Source organism: Pyrgilauda ruficollis, unplaced genomic scaffold, assembly GCF_017590135.1.
Source record: "Pyrgilauda ruficollis isolate IOZ18807 unplaced genomic scaffold, ASM1759013v1 scaffold69, whole genome shotgun sequence".
Taxonomy (NCBI): Eukaryota; Metazoa; Chordata; class Aves; order Passeriformes; family Passeridae; genus Pyrgilauda; species Pyrgilauda ruficollis.
The window spans coordinates 43,647-62,851 of NW_024528710.1; the positions used below are offsets into that span (position 1 = coordinate 43,647).

General features: G+C 49.5%; 1 protein-coding gene and 1 pseudogene across 3 annotated transcripts in view; one reads left to right on the forward strand and one right to left on the reverse strand.

The window, feature by feature from the left end:
• On the reverse strand, positions 1–1,111 carry LOC121362974 (annotated as a pseudogene).
• A 12,676-nt stretch (positions 1,112–13,787) lies between these two features.
• Positions 13,788–19,205, forward strand: part of BAZ1B (bromodomain adjacent to zinc finger domain 1B) — a 43,774-nt gene continuing 38,356 nt past the window's right edge. For 2 of the 3 annotated variants that reach the window (XM_041484950.1, XM_041484949.1), the window contains exon 1: positions 13,788–14,056. In XM_041484950.1, the coding sequence (XP_041340884.1) occupies positions 13,944–14,056 (113 nt within the window). In that variant the 5' untranslated portion in view covers positions 13,788–13,943. The remainder of the gene's footprint in view (positions 14,057–19,205) is intronic. The other variant, XM_041484951.1, reaches the window with a different exon arrangement.

Below are 19,205 nucleotides of genomic sequence, written 5' to 3' on the forward strand. Positions count from 1 at the left end.
TCCAGAGTGGGAAGTTGCCTGTGCACTTTAGTATCTTGAGCAAGATCTTCAGTAAAAATTAGGTAGTTTTCCTGAAACTAAGGATGTAAATTAACTGACAAAGCCACAGAAGTCTACTGGGTTGACCATTTCACATGTTGTATAAAGCGCACTACCGATCTGGAAACTTCTAGTTTCCAAGAGACTGTTTGTTATTAATGTAATTAAAATGATCTGACTCTGAACTAGAGGACACAGGCACAGCTGAGAAGTAGAGAAAATCTACAGGAGGAAGAAAAAATTGAAAATGCCTTATTTTATTCAGTAGCTACATATGACCAACCTCTGCAAAGACCCCATGGCACACCCAGTTTGTTTTTGCTTTGTTCCAATTCTTTGGAGAGTCAGAATTAGCTCCAGGTTGGACAGAAAGGAAATGAAAATACAACTCGCAGTAGGTGGTGGGTTTGATGAGGATAGCTGAGGCTCTGCAGTTCCCCAGGCACTGGTTGCCCCATGTCACGGCCCCTTTGAAGTTCAGACGCACAGAGTAACACGCCAAGTACCACCACCCACCCCTGGAGCTGGCGGCACAGTTCCCCCTAGAAGTGTCCTGATCCCGATCTTTAGCAGAGAACTTCATGTTGTTGTGCATGGTGGTCATGCCCTTGGAGGCCATGGCATCCTCCGCTGCCCCTGAGTGCGCTCCCAGGCTCAGCTGGTAGCCCTGGGACTCATCATCCAGGCTGAACAGGTTGTAGTCTGCAAACTTCATGTTATTTGAAGCATCCCAGATGACAAACCTGACCTGGCAGAGCTTCTGCCTGGTGATCTGGTGGATGTACTCAGTGCCCAGCCAGTACTCGGTATGCACGTTCCCAAAGCCATGCTTGTAGGTGCTCCAAGACTCGTCCCAGCTGACTGGTGTATCTCTGTGGTTCCTCTGGATGACAGTTCAGCCCCCATCCTCCCTGTTCATCTCACAGAAGACCATGATAGTTTATTGTCCTGTGGGCTGGATGATGTAGATGCCACTGGGGCTGCTAGCAGGGAGCTCACTGCAGTCCTTGGCCCAACCTGCGGCATGAGAGAACATTGGAAGACCAATTCACAACATCCCAGTCTGCTGTCCCTGCAACACTGGCTTCCACTGCATCCCTAGGGTTGAGAAGGAGGAAACCTCATTCCCTTAGCATTAGACCCTGTGGATAACTGTGAAAGCCCAGGGATATCCTGTGACTGAGAAGGGACATCATCTGTGGACTTGTGGCAGCAGAGTAATGGGAGCAAAATAATGGCAGTAGAGTCTTCTGAGATCACAGAATCCCAGAATAGGTTGGCTTGGAAGTGCCCTTAAAGCCCATCTTGTTCCACCCCCCTTGCCATGGCCAGGGAGACCTTCCACTAAACCAGTTTGCTCCAAGCCCCATCCAGCCTGGACTTGGACACTTCCAGGGATGGGGTAGTCACAGCTTCTTTGGGCAACCTGTGCCAGGTCCTCACCACCCTCATTGTCTGACATTTCTTCCCCATTTCCAACCTGACCTCACCCTCATTCAGTGGCCTTCAAGTTTGGAGGAGTACTTGGAGTTCTGATGAAGCACTGGGCTGGCTGATCCCCATGCTGATTGTCAACCCACCACCACTGTGCCTTCATTCCCTACACCCCTTCCTGTTCCCTGGGGGATGTGGATCCTTACTGCTGCAGTCCTGTGCCTGCTGAGGGTCAGCTGCCTGGTTCTGGTGGATGATCCCTCCAGCTTCATCTGCATCAGGAAAACAAGGAGTGAGAAGAGCAGCCCTGTGCCACAGCACAGAGGTAAGTCCACCCCCCAAGGATATTATTTCCAGCACAGAGTTTTTTGTAGGGCATTTCGATGATGGCTCATTTTTCTTCCTGTGTGGTAGATTTAGTTGTAAAAACTTCAAAGGCATCAGAGACTAGGAATGGGAATGCTGCAGCCATTAAGCAGCTGCTTATTTGCTTCTCTCAGCAAGGACCAGACAGCATATCCAAGTAGAACCATGGAATCATGAATGGTTTAGGTTGGAAGGGACCTTTAAAAGACTACCTAGCCCAACCCCCCTGCTATAAGCAGAGACACTTTCCACTTGAACAAGTTTCTTAGGGTAGTAGTAATGAGTAGAAGGATGTACAGAGAGAGAAGGATCGAGAGGGAAATCAGATCATGGGTGCTCTCAGACCAAGATCAAACAGATGGAAGGTGTTGCTGTGAACCTGCTTTTCAGTGATGAAGGATTAATGTGTTCGTTCAATCCATAAAGAGCTCCAGAAACCTTCAGAGTGTGAGGGAGATTACAACTATGAGAGAACGATGCTCTGTTTCAGAGAAATCCCAGCACCCATCTTAGTAAGACTGTTTCCCTGACAGCCTCTGGAATTGTGACCTCCATCAGTGGTGTGATGAAGTTTTGGGACTGTTTAGCCATGTGCAAACTTCAGAAAGCATTTTGGTTAGTCACTTATGCAAAGTCTCTCTGAAGTTTCAGGGCTGTGAATGAACTATACAAATATATATGGGAAGGAACATACATAAAGGAAGAGAAACAGTCTGTCTAGAAAAAGCTGCCACATACAACATTGTCAGTAACAAAGAAGGCTGAATTACCAAATCTGGTGAAGTTTGGTTAAGATATTAAATTAGAGGAAGATTTGATCAGGATCCTTTTATTTCTACAAGACTGTTTTCCACACCTCCCTTTCTGCACGGAGGAGAGGGCTCCTGATATTTGGGTGAGCAGGGCCACCAAGAAGGTGAAGAACAGAGGAATGTAGTGATGAGCAGCTTGAGAAAGAAGATACACAGTGAATTCAGGAATGTGAATCCTCTAGAGGAGAACTGACGTGTTGGGTTGCGGGCATTGCTGGTACCTAAAGATACTCAGGAGCTACTGCAGCAGGGATAAAAAAAGCACAGGGACCTAGGACCTTGGAAAGAAAGGCTCAGATGCCCAGCCACACACAGAATTCATCCCATCCCACCCCACTCCACCCCACCCCATCCCATCCCATCCCATCCCATCCCATCCTATCCCATCCCATCCCATCCCATCCCATCCCATCCCATCCCATCCCATCCCATCCCATCCCACACTCACCCATGCTGTCTCTGTTAGGACCCTGTGGAGTGGGGAGCTGAGTAGGTCTGGTCTGGTGGCAGCATGGCCATCCCTGATTTTATATAGGGCTCATTGGTGAGGTGAAGCAGCTGATCAAATAGCAGTACTCATCCATTCCTAGAAATTAATGGTCTGTTTGTCCTCTGCAGGTACCTGTGCTCATGCACCATCTGTTGTGTGTCTGTGGTAAGAGTTCCCAGCTGCTGGAACAGGATTGGAACAGGATTCCATGAAACCAAGAAAAGCTTCTGATAACACCTACCATACCGTGGCTCCTAGGGTCAGCCAACAGGTCAGTGCAGAGAACCTGCTGGTGCTGCCCAAGCACTGGATGAAAACGGGGACTGAAAGCAGCGGGGAAGAAAGAAGGGATTCCAGCCTGGTGCTGAGGATTTACCAAAATACCCTGCACAGCTGAGACCCAACAGTCGCAGCTGCTGCCTGATGCACTGGCCATGAGAGAATGGAGATGCTCTCTGAGAAAGCGCTCCGGCTGGGGTGATGCCTACGCACACACAGTGGGGGAGAGCAGGCCAGCAGAGCCCTCCTGAGCTTGTTTCTCCCCCTCAGGACATATGGGGTAAGGGTGGGGAGTGTAGGGAAAGTGGCACTGTATGACTATAAGGTTTTTGTTCAGACCTGCCACAAAGCATCCAGGAGTCAGGGACCACCCCTGGGAAAGATTGTTGACCTTGGCCCCAGCCTTTGCTGATGGTAGGCACAAGGCATCTCTGCCTGCAGCCCAGCTCTGTTTGTCAGCAAGGTGAAGTAGTCAATCCAAACAGCAGAACTCACCCGTTTCTGGAAATTTATGGTTTGCTTGCCTCCTTCCACAGACACCTCTTCTCATGTGCCAGCTATTGTGCTTCAGTGATAAGAGTTCTCAGCTGCTGGTGTTCACACTGAATTCCACAAAATTGACAAAAGCTACTGATAAGGATTTTTCCCAGGGTTGTTAATACTTATGGGGTTTGAAGCCAAGCCCTGTAGAGGCAGTCTGTCACCTGGTCAGGCCAGAAATCTTTGTTAGACATCCACCAGGTCTGTCCACCTTAACCTGGTGCATCACTTGAGGGGATACTGTGCTCCGACATTTCACATGGGATTCCACACACACTGAGCAGCAAAAGGGCCTCATCTGCAGCCCTGACCCTTGCTTCCAGTGCCATATATAACCAGGGACTGTAGCATTTCTCTTAGACACATTTCTGGCAGCCCAATGTCAAAACAGATGAGAAGAGTCTCCCCAGCCCTTCCAGCAGCACTCCCCATGCCACACAGGAGCAGGGCTGGCTCTCTGCACCCACCTGGGCACCAAGTGCAGCCCCAAAGCCAAGCTGTGCCTGACATCCCAACCTGTGGGCACTGGGGTAGCCCTGGCTGCTGTTACCCCTCGGTGACATCTTCATCCTACAGCTATAAGGAAGGTCCCTGCAGCTGGGACCCCATGGTGAGCCCCTCCCGCACTGTGGACCCTTGAAGTAGACGTGTCAGGGCCTTGTAGAAGTGATGGCCTTGGAAGTGTGAGCCCAGCCAGGGAATCTGGAGGTCACAAGGGAAGCTGAATTATGGAAGGAGGGAGAAGAAGGGACTGAGCCTCCCCCAGATGGAGACTTGCACTTGTCCCCTGCTCCTCCCCTGCCCTCACTGTAGGACCTGCTGCCCAGGAAACCATCACCTCCCAGCACAGAGAGTGTACTGGAGCCAGATGGGCACCCAGTGCTGGTGACACACAGGGGTACAAACTGTTCCACCAGGACCACAGCAGGAGCTGGAGATCAGATGGCAGGTCAGGGGGGAGAACCTGCTGGTGCCACCCAAGCACTGGATGAAAATGAGGACTGAAAAGCAGAGGGGAAGAAGGAGGAGACACTGGACCCGTGCTGAGGGTTTACCAAAACAGCTGGCACAGATGTGACCCAACAGCTGCTGCCTGAGGCACTGGCCACGAGAGAATAGAGATGTTGTCTCAGAGAGCACCTGGATTGGGGTGATGCCCACCCACACACAATGGGGGACAGCAGGTTAGCAGAGTTCTCCCAAGACTTTCTCCCCTCAGGACATATGGGATGAGTGTTGTGGAAGGGGCACTGTGTAACACATCCTGTCAGAGAGCTCAGAGTTGCCACAAAGCATCTAGGCATCGGGGATAGCCCCTGGGAAAGATGGCCGAGTTCGGCCCCAGCCTTTGCTGATGGACAGCACAAGGCATCTGTGTCTGCAGCCCAGCTCTGGAGCTGGTGTCTGGGCAGCTCTGCAGGGAAGGGGCTGAGACAGATCCAGCTGTCAGAGAGGTGTCATGTCATGCTGAGAGCTGGGGACTTTTGACAAATCACTTCCATACATGTTATTCTCTTTGATCTCCAGATGACACTAATCTTCCTTTCAGTTCATGCTCTGGCCCTTCTGTTTGCCTATCCTCCCTCCTTCAGCTGCTTTATTGACCTGTAGCAGTTGGTACATCTCCAAGATTTTAATTCCTGGGCAGGTCCAATGAATTGCAGGTGATAAATGCCCTGCAGCTGGGAGATTTGGATTACTTTATTTTCCTAAAGAATAAAATCTTGAGGCCTCTTTGTGTAATCTTGAGCAAAGACAAGCCACCAGATGGGCACACAATGATTCATGCTGTGATATAATGTGCTCACACAGAGGAGGTGTGTATAGGGACAGACTTGGGAGTGAAGGGACAGGGCCCAGCATGGACCTGGGTGCAGCAGGACCAGTCAGCAGCACAGCAGTGATGGATGAGTCCTTCTGTTTCTCATGGCTCCTTCCCTTCAGGACTTGCAGCTCCAGGGGATACAAGCAGAAATCCAAGCTGGGGGACACCAGTGGGGACCAAGGGAGTGGGAACAGATAAGTGTGTCCAGCATCCATCCCACTCCTTTCCACCCTGCCATTTCTTTCTGATGTGCTGCTGCTGCTGGGCTGTTTCTTGCATCCCTGTGAGCTGAATCCTCTGCACCTGGAGCATCAGATCTTACACAACAAGCTCAGGTCCAGTGCTTTGAACTGTTTACTGTGGATGGCCTTACACAGATTTACTTCTTCACCATAAAAACATCCTTTTGCCCCTAGACAGAAAAAAGAAAACCCACACCACTTTTAGGAAAAACATGAGAAAATGTAAGCACAGCATGCTGCATGGTGCAGGGAAGGGGCTGATTAGAAGGTGACAGCCATTTCTCACCTTGCTTCAGCCCTGCAGGGGCTGTCCCAAAGCTGCAGCTCCCACTACCTACATGCAAAACCAGGACACTGAAGCACCATGTCCCTCAGCTGGGATCACCAAGCTTCCCCAAAAAGGGAAAACTGATGGAATACCAGCTTGACATTGTCTCCCCTTGGCCAGCACTGAGTGCTGCAGGGAGAGCTGTGGGATTGGGCCCTTGGATGGGTGTCTCTGGCTTCTCTCAAATCCCCAGTCACGGAAACACAGCGCATGTCAAGGAGCTTCCCTGCCCATTCCTCAGAGTAAAAAGAAATGCTGGTTTCAGCCAGAGCAATTTCTTACCATGTAGAGGACAGCAAAGAGACGGGAGAGGACTCTTTCCCAAAGGGACCCTTGGGTACCAAAGGGAAGGTGGTCTGGTCAGATGCAAAGGCCACTTCTAGGCTCAGAAGACTACAGCACCCTTTTTTGCCCATATGAGTACAAAGGAGCTCCCAGCACATGCAAGATGTCCCATGGCTGTGACTGACCCAAGGCAGGATTTCACCCTGAAGACACGCAACTGTCAGCAGGTGTTTCCTACCAGGAATTTGGGAGGATTGGAGTTGAGCTGTTGAGTAGGGTTTGGCTGTTGCACACTTTTGGTGCAGCTGCCTGTGCTGCAATGCCAGTCCAGAACCCTTGACTCAGGAGCTACCAAAATGTGCTAACAGTGATGGCATCACTGGCTTGTCCTAGGGTGACTTTATGATACTTGTATCCCCAGTCAGCTGTTCTGCTTATGCTGGATATTAAGTTCTACACCTTTAAGACTGGTTCCGAGAGCGAAGCAGGGGGAAAAGAAGCACAGTTTGTTTTCAGAAACTGCACTTGCTCCCCTGCATTCCTTCTAATGGACTGCGTTGTCTGCAGCATGGACAGACAGTGGGAGAGAACTCTCCTTTCATTTTTTTTAGCTAGCTAAGGCAGAGACGTTCCCCAGACTGTGGCTTTTCTTTTTCTTGGAACTCATCAGCGCTACTATGGACTAAAACCCCAGAAAAACACTGGGAGCTCACACCTGTGGCCCACTGAGGCTGGGACGTGGCATCTTCCAGTGCAGGAAGGACTGATAAGGGACTGAGCGAACTGAGCTACACCCGAGAAGGACTTTCTGAATTTGTCATCTCTTCAGAACAGTGAGAGGTTTCATTGTTTAATATTATTTTTTTTTTATGCTTGTGAATGCTTTGCTTGTTAAAGAAACAGTTTTTTCCACTTTCCTCCAAGGAAATCTTTTCCCAAACCAGTAGGGAGAGGGGCCACTTGAATATGCTTTCTAGAGGGACCTCTTTGGAAGTTTCCTCCCAAATCTGCCCTAAATCAAGACAGGATCTGAAAGATTTTGTGACCAAAAATATATAAGGATGTATATTTGCACCTGGGGTGGCCATGTACTGCCTGAGCAAGACCACCAGCCCAAAAACATGCTTCAGGCTCATAGGTATGAAGTAAAGCCAGAGCCTTTTGGTCCAATTCAAATGTTCACTGATGTTAGAAAGGAACAAGATTACATCTAGCATCTGGATTAACTCCAGGCTGGAGCAGGACAGCTGACTCAGACACGCCTGGAATGTCATCACCAGCAGCAAAGAGAAAGAGCATCTGCAGATGTCCCACGGAATCTGCATCTATTGTGTGTGCTATGAGCCAGGAGCTGGGTGGTGTTCACTGCCTCACTGGTCAGTGATGCTGGGGATGTTTGGGGACATTCCCTAGAAGCCTGTTGTTTTCCCACCCCTGGGAGCTCCTCAGGTGCTGCTCTGCCCACCCCACCAGGAACCTGCCTGCTTGGCGGGGACACAATGCCACCTCAGCATCAGGCAGGCAGCCAGTTCCATTGGAAGTGATTGACTGAAATCAGTCAAGGAAAATAGTGTCAGAAATTTTATCAGTCTCCTGGGAATGTATCAAAGCAGCACCAGGCTCTTAACAGAATAAGTACCATAAACTGTCCTGCACATAGAAGCAGTAATAGGGTATGGATTTCTGCAGGAGATAGTTTGATGTATCTGGGCCATTTCTAACTAAATCCTCCCTGAAGTCCCCTCTTTGTGGCTCTTCCAGCTCCTCCAGGATTAATAAGCTCTCTCCTTTTTCTCTGAAAGACACAAGGCTACTTGCAGCTCCAAATGCAAAACCCTGTGGGAGCTCACCTCTGATTTATTAAAAATATGGATATTGATCTAGTACCGATATCCAACTGTGACTGACAGAGACTCTCTAACAGTTTAAAGTTAGAAACTGTATGTTTATTGCAACGCCGGGCTGCACGCGGGATAGCTCCCAAATACACACCACCACACGCTTCACAGGTGATTACAGAGCCTTTTTATCTATACAACTATTGAATACCCAAAATTCAAATACATATTCATAATTTTGGTACATCCCATTCCCTGCTTCATATGCTAATTAGTTCAAAAGCTATTAAGCATGCTTAGTTTGTTCCTTGAAATGGGTCGGTGGTCACTTTCATGGGGAGGAGTCCCAAAATGAGGAAGTAAATGAAGTCTTCCTCGTTCTGACCTTTCTACCTTTTCAAAGCAAATATGACAAATGAGCACTTGGTAGAACTGCCATTCCCTGTCTTCAATTGGTTTCAGAACAGAGGAGGCCCACAATTGTCTTAAGTTACTAAAAGCTATTTGTCAGGGCTGCACGCGGGATAGCTCCCAAATACACACCACCACACGCTTCACAGGTGATTACAGAGCCTTTTTATCTATACAACTATTGAATACCCAAAATTCAAATACATATTCATAATTTTGGTACATCCCATTCCCTGCTTCATATGCTAATTAGTTCAAAAGCTATTAAGCATGCTTAGTTTGTTCCTTGAAATGGGTCGGTGGTCACTTTCATGGGGAGGAGTCCCAAAATGAGGAAGTAAATGAAGTCTTCCTCGTTCTGACCTTTCTACCTTTTCAAAGCAAATATGACAAATGAGCACTTGGTAGAACTGCCATTCCCTGTCTTCAATTGGTTTCAGAACAGAGGAGGCCCACAATTGTCTTAAGTTACTAAAAGCTATTTGTCAAGTTTCTATATTCTTCATTATAAACCCAGCTAACCAAACATTGTGTTGACAAGCAATCAATTATTATTTAACTACTACCTCTTAACTTCATCAAGGCCTACCTATTTATTTTAATTAACTCAAATAAAGCTTATCTCTAACTAAAATCCTAGCTCCTCTAAAATTTCTAAATTCCTCAAAGTTTATGTTTCACCTCTGGGGAGCATCAGTGGGGACAGCAGGGTGGCAGCCTTGGCCACCCACCCACAGCTGTATCCTGCTCCCAAGTCCTGTGTTATTTATGGAGGCCCTTGACAGCACAATGTCCAGACAGCTGGCATGGAGTAGTCCAGCACTGTGCAGTCCAGCAGGCACTGGGGTGAGGGCAATCCCTGATTTTGGATCATGGCAGCTACCTGGGGTGAGGGGAGAGGGATGTTATGACACACATGGCCAAAATCACATTTAGGATCAACTGACCTTGGAGCACTTGGGGCAGAGTTGGCTTCTGCTGGTTCACCAGCCAAAAGGAGCAGTAACTGGGAAGTCCGGATTGCCATGGGATGGATGGGGAAACTGAGAAATCGCTTGAAAGTGCAGGAACACAAGAGGAAACAGTTTTCAAGCACAGTTCACAAGAACAGCTGACGGATCAGCAGGACGCTGTGGCCAGAGATTAGGCACACTGACTCCCTCCTGTGTCAGTACAGAGAAAGTCCACTACCCAGAGAAGGGCTTTGCAAATCACCAGGTCAAACACCTCCAAGTGTGTCTGGAAGCTGCTAGGAACGGCACCAATGCAGTACCTCCTCAGGTGCTCTCAGGCCAGGTAAGTCAGGGTAAGAGTCAGACCAGCAGCATGGCCAGCCTGGACAGACCCCTGGGTCACCTCTCCCACCACTCACCAGCTCCTCACTCCTCTGGGTCACCAGCTCAGTCTCACTCTCTAAACATGCACATACCAGACTTGCAAATCTGCTTTTGTTTCTGAAGAGGGAAAATCTGAGAACATCCCCAGGGACACAGCTTCACCTCCTACCTGTATTCAACTCATCCACTTAGTTCCATCAGCATTTAACAGGAGTGGAAGGTTATTTCAAGTGAGTCCAAATGCTTTTATTTCCTCTATGTCCACTGCTGGTGAAGGCAAGGCAAGACAGGGACTGAGGGGAAGGGCAAGAGCAGTTAAGGGCTATGAGGAGCAGGGGGTCCAGTGGTGATTTCCATCATGTGCTCCCTGCCAGAATGCTAAAGGCACCAGCCATGGCTGAGAAGAGGCAGTCAGTAGTAAGGCTTCATGACAGTGGGCTCTATCCTCACAAGGATGCTTTCATCTGGCTGTGATTAAAGCCTTCACACCTGGAAGAACTGCAGCTGCATGGACCTCACGTCTCCAGGTCCTCTATGGTGATAACTACTTGACAGTGACACCAACCCACTGCTGGAGTTTGTGCCATCAATACACACCCAGGAATACTTGCCTGCTCAGCAGAGACTGTTCTCACAGCTCACCACCCCAGCTTTGGTATCTCCCAGAACAGGACAGATCACCAGACCATGCAAATGTGGCCACTTCCCTCCCCAGCAGAGCCAAACAGGCAACCCATGATGGGATTTTCCTCTTCAGGTAACCTCTGGTGTGTCTGGAGAACAGCTGCACACACTGTCCAAATGGAGGAGTGCCATCTCCTGGGCACTGGGAGACAGTATACGACAGCCTTGGAAAACCATCATGGAGTAACTCAGAGCTCCTGAGGCTAAGAAACTGCTGCAACGAGCACGTGCTGCCCATGAAAGGAAACCCAACCTTTGTGTGCCTCAGCAAGCAGCTGCAGGGTCCATGAACAGCTCTCTGGTCAGTGCATGTTTAACCTGTGCCAGGAATTACATACAATTTCCCAGCCTGAAAAATGACTAGGGGACACCAGACCTTTACCAGTCCTGTATCAGCACTGGAGGGTTGCCATGCCTCAGATCCCAGTGGTTTGCTATGGAGGAACAGGCACACGGCTCCACGGTGGATGTGCAGGGACAGGCAGCTCACCCTCCCATCCCTCCCTGTGGTCCTACCTCCCTCAGCTCCCTGCCCTGCCTCTGGCTCCCCTGAGGCTGCTTCCTGCCCAAGGACTAGCCCTGTGCCTGCTACCCCCGTCCCTGCATGCTGCCATTCCCCGGGGTCAGACCCCTGATGTGTCCCCACTCTAGTGTCTGAGCTAGAGTGGCCATATTCACTCAACACCACCTCTCAGCTCAGCATGATCTTCCCAGGTCTGCTCCACAAGTCTGTATCAGCTTCCCATTCTCCCTCGGTTCATTACACTCTAGTTTTCCTTCTCCTCCCCACTTTGCCCTGCAGCCCAGAGAGGCAGACATACACACCACGTAGAATTTCAGCTCAGGTACTCTAATTTCTGACAAAATAACATGGAATGAAGCCAAGCTCCATGTGAAGTACCACAAGAACCTGTTTCACTGGCTGTGAGCTGACTGTGCTTTCAAGCAACTCTCACAGCCCCTTACAAGGGTAATGAGAATCCTCAACAACCATTCTTACACTCACTGATGGATTTAGGGCAATACATATCTGTTCTGGTACTAAACAGAATCATAGAATCATGGGATGCCATAGGTTAGAAGGGACCTTAAAGATCATTTTGTTCCATCCAAACAACGTACAGGGACACCTTTCCCTAGACCAGATTGCTCCAAGCCCTGTCCAGCCTAGCCTTGGACACTTCTACAGATGGGGCATAACTTCACTGGGAACCTGTTCCATTGCAACAACAATATAAGATTGAACACTTATGTTACAGCATTACCTTTCTTTCCTGCCTGTTTACTATGCTGTGGAAAATACACTGGATTTCTGATTCCAGCAGACACTTGCTCTGTGTTCCATTATGCAACTGCTGTGTTCCAGGGATACTCACAGCCCAAACTTCTTCGGAGAATTACACAACATGTCAAATCAGTGTGCAACCAGGGAAGTTAAATGATTTTAATACTTTACCAGCACAAATGATGGGATCCTCATTCCTACAAAGCAATCTAGTAAACTAATAATAATGCAATTATTACATCTACAATCTGGAGAATACCATGTGAGATGCAGTTACTCTCCTCTCTTCTAGGAAAATTAATTATACCATTAATTCTGTTGCTCCAGAGCAGAACTGGTCCCAGTTCATACATCCCCTTGGGCCAAATCACCCAGCATAAACAGCCCTTTACATGCAGGGGGTAATCTGAGTGTCCATCTGCCTGACACAGTGCATGGTTAGACCGGGTATTGGGAAAAAACTCTCCCTGAGAGAATGGTGAGGCCCTGGCACAGGTTGCCCAGATAAGTTGTGGCTGTCCTATCCTTGGAAGTGTCCAAGGCAAGGCTGAACAGGGCTTGGAGCAGCTTGGTCTAGTGGAAGGGATCCCTGCCCACAGCAGGGGTTGGAACAAGATGATCTTTAAGGTCCCTTCCAACCCAAGCCATTGTGGGATTCTGATTCTAAGCAGTTTTCCAGGGCAAGCATGTTTCTCATTCTAAAGCAGCCACAACAAGGCTGTATAAAGCAGACCTAGTCCTCAGTGGCATGAACAGCACAAACCCAGGATCTCTAGAATGTATTTGCACATTTGCACAAATCTGATTTCCAGTCCCTGGGAAAGAGCTATGAGATCACAGCTTCTGCTTTGACTGCTTTAGGCAGGCAGTGCTCGAGCTGCTGCCCCTCCAAGCCCCAGTAAATGTTCATGCCACGAGATCCCCCCATACATTTCCCATGAAGAAAAAATAAAACCATAAACCCACAAAACCCAACCCACAAGTCTCGAATTTGTCTTTCCTCCATTTTCAGGAGCGGCACCCACGGGGTGGCCGGGCCTCCCTCCTCACTGTCCCAACAGCCCCCAGGCCGCAGCTCCTGCCTCTTCTTCAACCTCACCCGCCCCGGAGGCCGTCCCGCCGGAGCCGCCGCTCCGCTTCCCCACAGAGCGGAGGGACCCGGCGCCGAGAGGCCCCTGAGAGGCCCCTGAGAGGCCGCCGAGAGGCCGCACCGGCGGGCCCAGCCCGGGCTTCCTACGAGAGCGGCTACGCCCGCCACACAAACCCCACAATGCCCCGCGCCAGACGCGGCGGACAAAGCCCGGCGCGCGGCCCCGTAGGGGTACCCGGATGGGCGCGAGGAGGGGCGGTGGCCGGAACGCCCTCTGATTGGTGGCCACGGGGCTGGAGGGGGCCGAGTGCCCTGTGATTGGTCGCCGCGCTGCAGCGGGGGGAAGGGCGAATAACGGGGGGTTACAAAATGGAGCCGTGCGCTGCGCCGCCGCTTACATAACGCGACCTCTCACCCCGCCGCGCCGGCGGGGCGGGGCGAGGCTGCAGGATGGACCGGCCGTGCGACCAATCCGCAGCTGGCGGAGCAGGCGCCTAGCCAATAGACTGTCGGCACCGCGGCGCGGGGGTGGGTGCTGCGGGGCGGGGCGGCAGGGTCGGGGTGCGCGCGCGGGGCCGGTCCCACCGCCCGCCGTGAGGGGGAGCGGAATCTCCCGCCATTTTTCAACCGTCCCGCTCGGGCCCCGCCGGGTCCCATCATGGCGCCGCTACTCGGCCGCAAGCCGTTCCCGCTGGCTAAGCCATTGCCGCCGGGGGAGCCGGGCGAGCTGTTCGTCATCCCCCACACGCAGGAGGCCTTCCGCACCCGCGAGTATCCGCCACACCGGGGCGTGGGGGAGCTGGGGCGGGTCCCGGGGCCGTGGAGCCGAACAAAGCGGTGGTGGGGTCGGACGGGGAGCGGGACCGTGAGGAGAGCGTGGCGGGCGCTGCCCTGGGTTCGGCGGGGTCGTTGTTCCCTGAGGAGTTCCGGAGCCCGTTCCAGGCGGGCGGGGGAAGTGTGACCGCGCACACTCCGCGGGGCAGGAGCGCAGCTAACGGGGACCGGGGGACCGTCAGAGCGAGCTATGAGAGCAATTCATGCACTCGTGGAGCGGGTGCGGACATTGGGGTCCCGCGGGCCAGGAGCACACTGGCACCGGAGGCTTCCGTAGTCCTTAATTTCTAGGGAATTAAACAGCGGCAGGAGCTCTCGCTGTGTACATCCCAGGCTTTCGTTCTGAGCATATCTCTTCCTGGGCTGCTTTTGTATAAAAACCAATTTTTAATTTTTTTTTTTCCCCTGCGTGTGACAGCCTTTGATCGCCGGAAGTGGCCGTAGGCCAGGCTGGTGACTGACAGAGCTGCGCGGCAGCAGTTACTGTCCCCGAGTCCGCAGCAGGGCTGAAGGGGCAGGACCTCGGCTCTGTGACGTGCAGACTTGCTGCTTCAGAAGGCTGGCTTGGTGTTTGTGTTATAAAAATCAGGATCTGAGTTGAGAACTAATGAAGGACTAAGTAAGAGGGAATGCATGGATATAGGGAGGAGGTATGGGCAGTGTGGAAGACAAAGGGGCTCCAGAATTTCCATAGTCCCTGTGTTAAAGAGTGCCTTGTTTCTGCAGTGAACAGAACAGGCAGAGGAAGCCCCTAGGAAGGATTAGGTGGCCTTTGAAGAGGAAATGCACCTCTTGAGTGCAGGTAGGCATTGTTAATGCACTCAGCCCAGTAAAACAAGATTAGGTGAAGTGTTGGGAGACTTGCTTTTTAACTGTGTTTCAAATTAAGACATGCAGTCTGTGATGCCAACCTGCTCTTTTGGTATGTGCAAACTGAAAGTAGCTCAGTCATCCACCTGACCAGGCAGTTCTTTCTTTTTCCCTGTGAGGAGTGATCAGTGATCAAAAAGACGATTTTAAGCCTATATACTACTTTTATAAAAGAAGACATAGCTTTAAGGGTCGTCTGCCTTGTTGGAACAGCACAGGGGAGTTCTGGGTCTCCTTCTGAGAGCACCATTGGGTGGCTCTTGTGGATCTAGCAAGTAGGTGGAGGACATGTTTCTGCAAACACTGGGGTGGTATTAAAATTAAGGGGGGAAAAAAGATAGTTTCACATCCTGAGAGGGGAGGAGGGTGTTAACTGTAGGATTAGAAGGAAAGAAGAAACCAAGGTAAGCACTGAGGTTCTAGAGAGTTGCTCTTTTCTTGGAGGAAGTATTTCATTGGGTGCTGTGGGAGGCAGCCTAGCATGTTCTAGAAAGTTCATCTTGGCAGACGGACGTCATGAGGCTAAAAAGAGAAACCAAGCAATGTTGGGTTTCTGCTTTGCCTTGTTGATGGTGTATAATATATGCTAGGCCAAAAGTGGAACAGAAAATTGCAAATAAGCCGGTGAGCTGGAGGGAGATGTTACCCAAGGAAGACTTGGGGGGTTTTTTTTGGTCACTTCAATTTATCCTAGATAGTGTTAAGGAGGAGTGGCTCTGGAAGATGGGAGGGGCCTGCTGAGAGTGTGCCAGGAGATACCTGAGTTTTCACCCAGTGTTATTTATGCCAAGATCTGACAGAATATATTCTCCTGAATTGTTTTCTATCTTTGGAAATTATTGACCAGCTTTTTCCCTAAAGATTGTGTAAGTTCTTGTAATGCACAACTACAAGTGAGGCATCTGAAGGACATCAAAATTTCTTAAAGGTGGTTTTTTTTTGTTTTTTGTTTTTTTTTTTGGTTAAGATTGCAGCCACTGCAGATTGGGTCGCACAAAAAATAGAGACTGTGGTGGCGTGCATAAGGAGAGACATCTTCCCCTTGGGTGTGTATTATGGAAGTGTTTGGCAGCAGTGGGAGTGGAATAAGCTTGTCAGCAGAGTTCAGGTGTTTGTTTGGCCTCTTTTTCCTTTGTAGTTTTATGTGGGTTCCTTTGACTTCCAAATCCTGCAAAAACCTCATAAGAGAAGTCCTGCTGTGTAGAGAGAGCCCTTTGCATCCTGGGTCCTGCTAATCATGTGGGTGTGGGGATGGTGGATCATGGGGCAGCCAGGGATAGACTCATCCCTGCAGTAGCTCGGTGGGGTCTGCTCTGAGCTACCTGAATTGTCAGGAAAATGTTTTGCATGTGTACAGTGCTGTCACCAGCGCAGTGGGTGCTGAGTATTTGCAGTCTCCCAAATAACCAAGTTTGTACCTTGGTGAACAGTCAGCTCAGCTGTGGGCATGTGGGTCTGCTGCAACATGGTCTGGAAAACTGCTGTTGCATCAGGAGATATGTTGGGTTCAGAGAGCTCAGCCGACCTGGGCTGTTCCAGCCAAAGCTCTCCTTCAGCTTCCAGTGCATAGTTTTGGAAAACTGTATTATCTCCTCTCTAGATAAAAGCCTGCTTGTCATACTTCTGCATGGTATCAGCACAGGGAAGAAGAGGGGTTGGGCCAGATTTGGCAGGTTCAAGGCTGCTGCTCACATCCTCCCATGTGATACTGGCCAGACAAACTCTGCCTGGAAGGTGGCAGCAGCAAGACACTGTTGTGTCACACTCTCCAATTGCAGAAGAACTTTGCCACACATCCATGGAGTAGCACCTTATAAATGTACTCACATTTCTGGGAAGTTTACCTTCTTGGCTAATGTAAGTGCAGAGAATTCAGATGGAGTAAAACTTTTTTGGGAGTTGATATTAGTGCTCTCCTGGAAATTACTAACTGAGGAAGAAGTAAACGTTTTGTTCTGTCAGCAGTTGTTTCCTGCAGTGGTTAGTTTGGTTACTTTTAAACATCTTTCTTTAAAAAGGTGCCTTTTTTCTACTGTAATTTTGTTTGTATTTTAATTTCTCCGTCTTTCAGCATGGGGTGATATGCAGTGGGATACAAACAGATGTGATATATTAACAGCTGCACAGTGGATAGTCAGCTGTTTCATTTAATATACATGTTATTCGTAGCTTTTGGACAATGTTCACAAGTAGCTTGTGTCCAGGATTTTTTTATTTATTCCTATGTTGGGAATTTTTGGCAATGGAGCCTCCAGCTGTATAGAGAGGTGGGTTGATTATGGCATACCAGGGGCATGATGACTTGCAGTCCTGGATCAGACCTGCTGAACAATCTGAAATTTCTTGGGTTTGTTTCCAGTCTGAGTGGAAAAGACAAACAGTGTATATGTAGTGGAAAGTTTGAGCTATAGTAAACTTTGCAGAAACATCCTCCTGCATTTTGGTTTTGTGCTGGCCCCAGGAATTCCAAGCAGTACCTAATCTGGAGCTCTTGGCAGACTACAAAGGCAGGGTCAGCACTGTGGGACAAGTCTGGAGCCCTAGGTAAGGAGTGTGTCCAGGGTCAGTGTTAGATGAGTTGATCAGCTGGAGGTGGAATTAAATTGCAGACAGATCTGAGCTGAACAGGGAATGACCCTATCTGTCACTTCTAAATTCCAGGCTTGTCTGGGAAATGTGAGTCCTGATATGGTGAGGTTAAGCCTCACCATATCAGGACTTGTGTACAAGGAGTAGAACATTCATAGGGAAAAGTCTCTTGAATCTCCCTGCTGATACGGGAAATGATGTTAGGGGAAAAAATGTTTCATTCAGTTATTCCACAGATACACAGAAGGAAACCAAGGGGAGAATGCAGAGGGATTGCTGGATGAAGCTGAACATGGCTGCTGGTCCTGAATTTCAGCTTCTGTGTGCTGTGAGGATTAGATTTGGTTTTAAGGCTGTTCTTAGTGGGAAAGGCACAGGAATAAATAGTATTATGGTTGCAACTTAGTCATTATTGTAGTGATTAATTGAATCACAGAATCTCAGAATGATTTGGGTTGGAAGGGATCTTAAAGCTCATCTTGTTCCACTCCCTGCTGTGGGCCAGGACACCTTTCACTAGACCAGGTTGCTCCAAGACCTGTCCAACCTGGCCCCAGGGATGGGGCAGCCATAGCTACTCTGGGCAACCTGTTCCAGTCCCAAGTTGCTGTAAATTCAAAGAGGATTCCTGGTTTCTTGTTTGATTTATTTTTTTATATTTTTTGCTCTCCTAATTCAGTATCGTTACGACAGGCATCACAGTGGCACTCCTGGGCTGGTCAGTGGGGCAAGTTACCTGTACATCAACACCCATAATGCAGCTGCTGTACCTTGTTATGCTTTACCTTGGGGCTGTGAGGAAACATTTAAGGAAATTTGCTTTGCTGGAGTTGTAATTCCTAATAGGAATCTTAAAAAAGAAAAAGAAATGGGTTGATCGCACTACAATGTTCTTGAATGGCAAAAGGTGTGAGACACACCGAGGGCTTTGCTGTGGCTGGTGGCTGTGCAAGAGCACAGAGCAGTCTGCTGTTCCCACAAGACTGCAAATCGGTGCTGGTGCATCTGTGGGCTGAGCTCTGGCTGTACCCAGTGTGCCTTGTGCTTCATGCTGGCTTTGCCACTGGAGGGCATATGAAGGAGAAGCAAAAGGTGCTTTTCTTGCTTCTCTTAGAATTTCTTCTCGTAACTTCCCATTAGAAGGCATGTGGCATTGAGCACGGGGCAGTTGGTGTGGATTTACACTACACTGATAATTGTGCCTGTGCATCTTCTGTCCATAGTGAGTGTGAAGTAGCTGCTCTCTGTTTACCATGACTATTAATTGCCACCACTCTGGTGGAGCAGGGAGAGCAGCCAGAGATGCTCACAGCAGAGTAGCTATTGCGCTCTGCACCCCAATGGCTTGCCCAAGCACCTTTTAATCATGTAATTTCACCTGGAATACCATAACATTGAGGCAGGCTGTGACACAGGAGTGTCAACACCTTAAGTGAGCCAACAAGAAAGAGGGGCTTTTTACAAGAGCATAAAGTGACAGGACAAGTGGGAATGGTTTCAAATCAAAAGAGAGTAGGTTTGGATTAGATATTAGGAAGTTCTTTGCTATGTAGATGGTGACCTCCTGGCATAGGTTGTCTAGAGAAGCTGTGGAAGTGTTCAAGTGTTCAGGTTGGACAGGGCTTGA